At 47.0% G+C, this 8891-nt stretch overlaps 1 protein-coding gene across 2 annotated transcripts in view; it reads left to right on the plus strand.

Moving 5' to 3' along the window:
* Window positions 1-4029: 4029 nt before the first annotated feature.
* Window positions 4030-8891, plus strand: part of anln (anillin, actin binding protein) — a 49083-nt gene continuing 44221 nt past the window's right edge. For both annotated transcript variants that reach the window (XM_061665347.1, XM_061665348.1), the window contains exons 1-3: window positions 4030-4157; window positions 5531-5681; window positions 5752-6171. In XM_061665347.1, coding sequence (XP_061521331.1) covers window positions 4140-4157; window positions 5531-5681; window positions 5752-6171 — 589 coding nt within the window. In that variant the 5' untranslated portion in view covers window positions 4030-4139. The remainder of the gene's footprint in view (window positions 4158-5530; window positions 5682-5751; window positions 6172-8891) is intronic.

Here is an 8891-nt window from a genome sequence, read left to right on the forward strand (position 1 = left end):
CTCGGGGTGTCCTGTGGGGGATGCTTCGGGAGTATTGGGTGCTTAACCCCCTGATACGGCCTGTTTGGTCCCCGTACGACCAGTGTCAGAGTGTGGTCCGGATTCCTGGCAGTAAATCGGACACGTTTCCGGTGAGCGTTGGACTCCACCAAGGCTGCCCTTTGTCACTGATTCTGTTCGTAACTTTTATGGACATAATTTCTAGGCGCAGCCGAGGCGTAGAGGGGGTCCGGTTCGGTGACCTCAGTATTGCATCCTTGCTTTTTGCAGATGATGATGTTCTGTTGGCCTCATCAAGCCGTGATCTCCAACTCTCACTAGAAGGGTTCGCAGCCAAGTGTGAAGCGGCTGGGATGAAAATTTGCACCTCCAAATCTGAGACCATGGTCCTCAGTCGGAAAAGGGTGGCATGCCCTCTCCAGGTCGGGAATGAGGTCCTGCCCCAAATGGCAGAGTTCAAGTATCTTGGGGTCTTGTTTACGAGTGACGGAAGACTGGAACGGGAGATCGACAGGCAGATCGGTGCAGCGTCTGCAGTGATGCGGACTTTGTATCAATCCGTTGTGGTAAAGGAGCAGCTAAGCCGAAAGGCGAAGCTCTCGATTTTCCGGTCGATCTACGTTCCTACCCTAACCTATAGTCACGAGCTGTGGGTCGTGACTGAAAGAACAAGATCCCTGATACGGGCGGCCGAAATGAGTTTCCTCCGCAGGGTGTCCGGTCTGTCCCTTAGAGATAGGGTGAGAAGCTCAGTCATCTGGGAAGGGCACAGAGTAGAGCCGCTGCTCCTCCCCGTTGAGTGAAGCCAGATGAGGTTGCTCGGACATCTGTTTCGGACAACTCCTGGACGCTTCGCTGATGAGATGTTCCGGGCACGTCCCACCGGGAGGAGACCCTGGGGACGACCCAGGACACGCTGGAGAGACTACGTCTCTCGGCTGGCCTTACCCCACTCTCCATTGCTTTTGACTGTTCACCCCAAGTATTTAAAGTCCTCCACCCTCCTCCACATCTCTTCTCCCTGGAGCCTCTCTCTCCCCCAACGCCCACCCCTGTCATTCATGCACATATATTCCGTATTTTTTCGGCTAATCTTCATTCATTTCATTTCCAGTGCATGGCTCCCCCCTTTCTTCTTTTAGCAACAGTCAATAAATGTTTGGGAACTGAGGACACTAATTATTGAAGCTTTGTAGGTGGAATTATTTCCCATTCTTGCTTGATGAACAGCTTCAGCTGTTCAACAGTCCGGGGTCTCTATTTTACGCTTCATAATGCGCCCCACATTTTCAATGGGAGACAGGTCTGGACTGCAGGCAGGCCAGTCTAGTACCCGCACACTCTTTTACTACGAAGCCACGCTGTTGTAACACGTGCAGAATGCGGTTTGGCATTGTTTTGCTGAAATAAGCAGGGGCGTCCATGAAAGACGTTGCTTTTGATGACAGCATATGTTTCTCCAAAACCTGTATGTACCTGTCAGCATGAATGGTGCCTTCACAAATGTGTAATTTACCCATTCCAATGGCACTAACACAGCCCCATACCACCACAGATGCTGGCTTTTGAACTTGGCGTCCATAACAGTCGGGATGGTTCTTTTCCTCTTTGGCCCGGAGGACACGACGTCCACAATTTCCAAAAACAATTTGAAATGCGGACTCGTCGGACCACAGATCACTTTTCCACTTTGCGTCAGTCCATCCTAGATGAGCTCGGGCCCAGAGAAGCCGGCGGCGTTTCTGGGTGTTGTTGATAAATGGCTTTTGCTTTGCATAGTAGAGTTTCAAGTTGCACTTACGGACGTAGCGCCGAACTGTATTTAATGAAATTGGTTTTCTGAAGTCTTCCTGAGCCCATGTGGTGATATCCTATACAAATTGATGTCGGTTTTTTGATGCAGTGGGGATCGAAGTTCACGGGCAATCAATGTTGGTTTTCGGCCTTTCCGCTTCCATGCCGTGATTTCTCCAGATTCTCTGAACCTTTTGCTGCTATTATGGACCGTAGATGATGAAATCCCTAAATTCCTTGCAATTGTACGTTGAGGAACATTGTCCTTAAATTGTTGGACTATTTTCTCACGCACTTGTTCACATAGAGGTGAACCTCGCCCCATCTTTGCTTGTGAATGACTGAGAAATTCGGGAAGCTCCTTTTATACCCAGTCATGGCAACCACCTGTTCCCAATGAGCCTGTTCACCTGTGGGATGTTCCAAACACGTATTTGATGAGCATTCCTCAACTTTCGCAGTCTTTTTTGCCACCTGTCCCAGCTTTTTGGGAACGTGTTGCAGCCATAAAATTCTAAGTTAATGATTATTTCCGAAAACAAAGTTTATCAGTTTGAACATGAAATATCTTGTCTTTGTAGTGTATTCAATTAAATATACGTTGAACATGATTTGCAAATCATTGTATTCTGTTTTATTTGTTTAACACAACGTCCCAACTTCATTGGAATTGGGGTTGCAAGACCTTACAGCTGTCAGTGCATGTCAGAGCAAATGAGAATCGCGAGGTCAAAGGAACTGCCTGACAAGCTCAGAGACAGATCTGGCCAAGGTTACAACAAAATTTCCTAAGAGCACAGTGGCCTCCATCTATCCATCCATTTTCTGAGCCGCTTCTCCTCACAAGGTTCGCGGGCGTGCTGGAGCCTATTCCAGCTACCGTCGGGCAGGAGGCAGGATACACCCTGAATCGGTTTCCAGCCAATCGTAGGGCACATACAAACAAACAGCCATTCACACTCACATTGACACCTACGGGCAATTTAGAGTCGTCAATTAACCTCGCATGCATGTTTTTGGGATGGGGGAGGAAACTGGAGTGCCCGGAGAAAACCCACGCAGGCACGGGGAGAACATGCAAATTCCACACAGGCGGGGCACCATCAGTGACCCCTATGGATTTTTGAAGTGATGAATGGTGTTCTGAAATTGAAATGGTTTTGTCAACAGCTCTATACCAGTGAAGTTGTATGATTTCCATCAGCGGGTTTTCCTTCATTGGAAGTTCATCTTCAAACATAACTTCACTCCACATGGCACTCCAGTATGGAATAACCGATATATTCGTTCGGTTACCAGTGTGCTGGGGCACGTTAAGTGAGCCGTGGGAAATATTAAATTTTACTTAATTACTCCAAAAATGTATTTATTTCCAAGAAATAATGTATCTTTATTCATCTATGTATGCCAGTGAGGCAAATTGACAGACAGAACCAATAAATGCTCTTCTATTAGATGGCAGGATGTACATACAATAATTAACGTATCCACTTTTTTGTGACATTTTTGTTTGTTGGTGTGCCATGAGATTTTTCAATTGTAAAACAGTTTGTAAGCCCTGAAGCAGTCTAATGGTCCTAAAATATTGTTTGGCATTATTTTCGCATACCTACCTATGTATATATGTATTTTTTAATCGTAGAACTATTTTACATGGGTAGAATCTGTGGATTATTTTCAAAGACACCGCTTTGATTTTTATTAAGTCAAGAGTGTGCAGGTAAACCTTGCACCCTCGAGACCTGACGTCAACAATTCTCGCCTTCGCGCGATGACGTCACTTACGAAAAGTGGAGCCAAATTCATTTGAAACGGTGCTATCCTTTCCTATGTTCGAAAGGAGGCTCCTTTTCATGTCTCCTCGGCCCTGTGACGCATTCCCACAAAGGCTAAGGAAAGGTAGGAAAACGGTTAGGAGATTGGAGAATCCGAAGAGCCATTGACTTGCCTTACTTTACGGGCAGATCTGACACATTCAACATGGCGGACGTGTACGTATCCAAGTAACAGGCCAATCTTTCTTTCTTATTTTCTTTGTTTCATTCTTTGCCTGTCACCCGTTTAAGGCGGGGTCGGTCATGGCAGCTTTTTTTTAAATACACTTATTTTCAATAGGTTGGTTCTGCACGAAAACAGCATTCTCACTTTTGATTGGTAGAAAGACCAGCGCTCGGTTGACGGAGTCTGCGCAATAGGTAAGCGCTAAAAATTCAAATTTGAACAGAAGCTGTTTTGGCCAGTGGCAGGAGAAGGCGAGAAGAGGAGAAGCGCAGGTTCTTTTGCTTCCTCGCGTCCTCTCTTTTTGGACATTTCCAAATCCACCAGCCAACATATTAGTGCTCGGAATGGATCCTTTTACGGAGGTGAGTCGAGCAGTTTTAGCTTCCTTGTTTGATGTATCGCGTTAGCAAACAAGCAGTGGAGGTGCAACAGCTGCAATTAGTCGTCAAGCTTTAAGTGTTAATATTATACATTACAAAGGTAACAATTATGGAAGTTTTTTTCAATTTATTTGATTTAATTATTTTTTTTTTGGGCCACAATATGCCTCACTAACGAATTTTCGAATAGTGCTGTACGTGTATTGAAACACGAACATTGCGTAGAGTGCGCAAAGCCACCGGAGAGTTACGGCCAATTGAGCGAGCGCTCATTAACGTCTGCATTTCATACATTAGTGACGAAAGACAAACCAACATGAATTTTGAAGCAGATGACTGTAGGGGGAGGGAAAGAATGCTGGCTGCTCAATGAAAAGGGGGGGGGGGGGAAATCATCCCTTCTTTCTCGTTGAAAACCGTTTCGAGATACTGTTTTTTTCTTCTTCTTTCTTTTCCAACAGTGCCATACAGAACCACAGTCGACTCTTGCTCAATGTTTTTCCCCCCGATGTGCTTGGAGGAAGGGTGAAGGTGTTTTTATGCTGCTGCAGATATGTGTCAAAGCTTGCACTGTCCAGGAGCAGGGAATGTTACAAATAAAAGGCTGAGGTCAAGCAAATAAAATAAGAAAGTCATCTGGTCTGGACTCTCTGGAGAAGACCTTTGATGTGTGTTCTGCTGCTATGTTCCTTACTGTGTTGCACTTGCGTACTTAATGTTTAGACTCTCGAGTCATGTCTTTGGAAACCATTGACTACTATAGTTGGTTTCTTACTGACAAAGGAGAGGTTTATACAGACTGAAATATCGTGAAACTGTGACACTCGCCTCCTCAGAATTTCAGACACCAAAGGTTTGGGTGGGAAACTCGTGTTGTAACACTATCACTGACTTTCAAATAAACCGCGATGTGTGCTAGTTCAATCGCCTGCAAATATTCATTCAGGAATGTGAATTGAACACATTCACTGCCAATGACGGCTTTAGAAGTCAAATATCCATGTTAACTGGGAAGGCTGGCAGTGCATGAGTTAAGTACTCTTCCATGGGTATGTGAATGAGCTGGTTACTTTTGTTCCATGGCATAAGACTGTGAGTCATACGAGTCATTTTTTTGTAATGGTCTGACATCCACGTACAAAGTGTACTCTGGTTTATACCTGTTCCCAACAGTGCTATTTACTTTGGAGAAAAATAATAAGCAATGTAACGTTAACTGGAAGTGTGGAACTGTTAACTGGTACTTTCAAAGATGCCAATAACTGTATGCTGTAATCTTTTGAATGTTGTCCTCTTTGTAAATTTGAAAGAAACGGTTTCATTTTGACCATTTTAAAATGCTTGAATCCGACCAGAAACTGTTGGAGCGGACACGGGCTCGCAGAGAGAACCTACAGAAAAAGATGGCAGGAAGACCAAATGCAGCAGAGCGCTCGATAGCGAAACGATTAAGAGAGCCTCTGGCTGATGCAAATAGCGTGATCACGACAACGGTTATCGCTGAAGGTATGATTTTGTGACATTAACCATATTGCCAACTTAATCACCGCTTACGTTTGTTTTTCATTTCTCGAAGTTCCTCAGACATCCTCGAAACCTTCTCCATCCAAGCGAATGTGTTCAGCAGAAAATGTTAAGCCCGCAGAGGGCGAAAAGAATCCGATGCAACCAACAACCCCTGTGCTCACAGATCCCCCAACGGACAAGAAACCCCCTATCGTCCCTGCATGTGTCCGACCTTCATCTTCTACGGGGGTGACTGAATCCCCACTATTTTCCCAGGCTCAGCCAGGAGAGTTAAAAACTGTTCAGGTAGAGTCAGAAAAGACTGATGCGGCCGCTGCTTCAAAACTGCAGACGTCCGAGGTCATTCCTGTTAGTCCTGCTGCACTGAAGAGCAAGGAAGACCCAGAGGAACATTCATCTCCCCTTGCCGGCAGTATGAAGTCCCGTCTACAGAGGCTTGCTGAACAACGGAAATTCTGGGATGGCACCGGTAAGAATGTTTGTTAACGAGCTCCCAGTTGTTTAAAAGAAATCGTTAGCCCACAATAGCATAATTGCCTAAGTCGTTCAGAACTTTCTATCACAACAGCAACACAAAAATACCCGTCGTCGTCGTCGTCATTTCCTTTTGGCTTGTCCCGTGAGGGGTTGACACAGGGTGTGTCATCCTTTCCCAATTTAAGCCTCTCTCCTGCATCCTCTTCTCTAACACCAATTGCCCCCATGTCTTCCCTCACTGTATCTATCCACCTCCTCTTTGGTCTTCCTCGAGCTCTCCTGCCTGGCATCTCCAGCCTCATCATCCTTCGACTAATATACTCACTCTCTCTCCTCTGGATGTGTCCAAACCATCGAAGTCTGCTCTCTCGAACTTTGTCTGTCCCTCTGGTGAGCTCATTTCTAATCCTATCAAACATGCTCACTCCAAGAGAGTCTGTCTTATAAACTTTGCTCTTCATCCTAGCAGAGACTCTTCTGTCACATAACACACCTGACACCTTCCTCCGCCCGTTCCAACCTGCTTGGACCCGTTTCTTCACTTTCTGACGACACTCACCATTGCTCTGGACTGTTGACCCAAGGTATTTAAAGTCCTCCAGCCTCACGATCTCTTCTCCCTGGAGCCTCACACTTCCCCCTCCACCCCTCTCATTTATGCACATACGTATATTCTGTCTTACTTCGGCTAATCTTCATTCCTCGCCTTTCCAGTACATGCCTCCACCTTTCAAACTGCTCCTCCACCTGCTCCCTGCTCTCACTGCAGATCACAATGTCACCTGCAAACATCATGGTCCACGGGGATTCCAGTCTAATCTCATCTGTCATCCTATCCACCACCACTGCAAACAGGAAGCGGCTCAGGGCTGATCCCTGACGCGGTCCCATCTTTTTATTTTTTTATTTTTATTTTTTAGAAAATTAAAAATTCAAAAGGATGTGGAAAGTAAAGTTTGTAATTTTTTTTTTTTAAATTAGAGCAGACTGACAGTCATCAACCTTAACAAAGTCAGCAATAAATACCAAAAGTGTGAAGTGCAGTTTTCAACTTAAAACTTACTTACAGTCATCGATATGAATAAAGTCAGAAATAAATTTAAAAAAATATTCAACTAACATTGTACACAACAATTTTATGCTACAACAGAAGCAGGTGTTTGTTGTGCATGTTTAACTGCATCAGTGTCTGTTCTGTACCAATTTACACACACACACACATACAGTGCCCACACAAGATGGAGGTGTGCCACACAGCCACCCGTTTCTCTTTCTTCTATACAAAGTCCATCCATCCATCTTTTACCGCTTATCCGAGGTCGGGTCGCTGGGGCAGTAGCTTTAGCAGGGACGCCCAGACTTCCCTTTCCCCAGCCACTTCATCCAGGGGATCCCGAGGCGTTCCCAGGCCAGCCGAAGGATGATGTCTCTCCAGCGTGGCCTGGGTCGTCCCCAGGGTCTCCACGCGGTGGGACGTGCCCGGAACACCTCACCAGGGGGGGCGTCAGGGAGGCATCCGAATCAGATGCCCCAGCCACCTCATCTGGCTCTTCTCGTTGTGGAGGAGCAACGGCTCTACTCGGAGATCCTCCCGGATGACCGAGCTTCTCACCCTATCTCTAAGGATGAGCCCGGACACCCTGCGGAGGAAACTCATTCCGGCCGCTTGTATCCGGGATCTCGTTCTTTCGGTCACGACCCACTGCTCGTGACCATAAGTGAGGGTAGGAACGTAGATCGACCGGTAAATCGAGAGCTTCGCCTTTCGGCTTAGCTGCTCCTTTACCACAACGGATTGATACAAAGTCCGCATCACTGCAGACGCTGAACCGATCCGCCTGTCGATCGCCTGTTCCATTCTTCCGTCACTCGTGAACAAGACCCCAAGATACTTGAACTCCTCCACTTGGGGCAGGATCTCATCCCCGACCTGGAGAGGGCATGCCACCCTTTTCCGACTGAGGACCATGGTCTCAGATTTGGAGGTGCTGATTATCATCCCAGCTGCTTCACACTCGGCTGTGAACTGCTCCAATGAGAGTTGGAGGTCACGGCTTGATGAAGCCAACAGAACCACATCATCTGCAAAAAGCAGAGATGCAATACTGAGGCCACCAAACCGGACCCCCTCTACGGCTTGGCTGCGCCTAGAAATTCTGTCCATAAAAGTTATGAACAGAATAGGTGACAAAGGGCAGCCTTGGCGGAGTCCAACCCTCACCGGAAACTGAGTCCGACTTACTGCCGGAAATGCGGACCAAACACAGGACCACCCGAGGGACACGGTCGAACGCCTTCTCCAAGTCCACAAAACACATGTAGACTGGTTGGGCGAACTCCCATGCACCCTCGAGGACCCTGCCAAGGGTGTATAGCTGGTCCACTGTTCCACGGCCAGGACGAAAACCACACTGCTCCTCCTGAATCTGGGATTCAACTTCCCGACGGGCCTTCCTCTCCAGCACCCCTGAATAGACCTTACCAGTGAGGCTGAGGAGTGTGATCCCCCTGAAGTTGGAACACACCCTCCGGTCCCCCTTCTTAAAAAGGGGGACCACCACCCCAGTCTGCCAATGCAGAGGCACTGTCCCCAATGTCCATGCGATGTTGCAGAGGTGTGTCAACCAGGACAGCCCTACAACATCAGAGCCTTGAGGAACTCTGGGCGAATCTCATCCAACCTAGGGGGCCTTGCCACCAAGGAGCTTTTTC

The sequence above is a fragment of the Phycodurus eques genome, chromosome 20 (genome assembly GCF_024500275.1).
Source record: "Phycodurus eques isolate BA_2022a chromosome 20, UOR_Pequ_1.1, whole genome shotgun sequence".
NCBI lineage: Eukaryota > Metazoa > Chordata > Actinopteri > Syngnathiformes > Syngnathidae > Phycodurus > Phycodurus eques.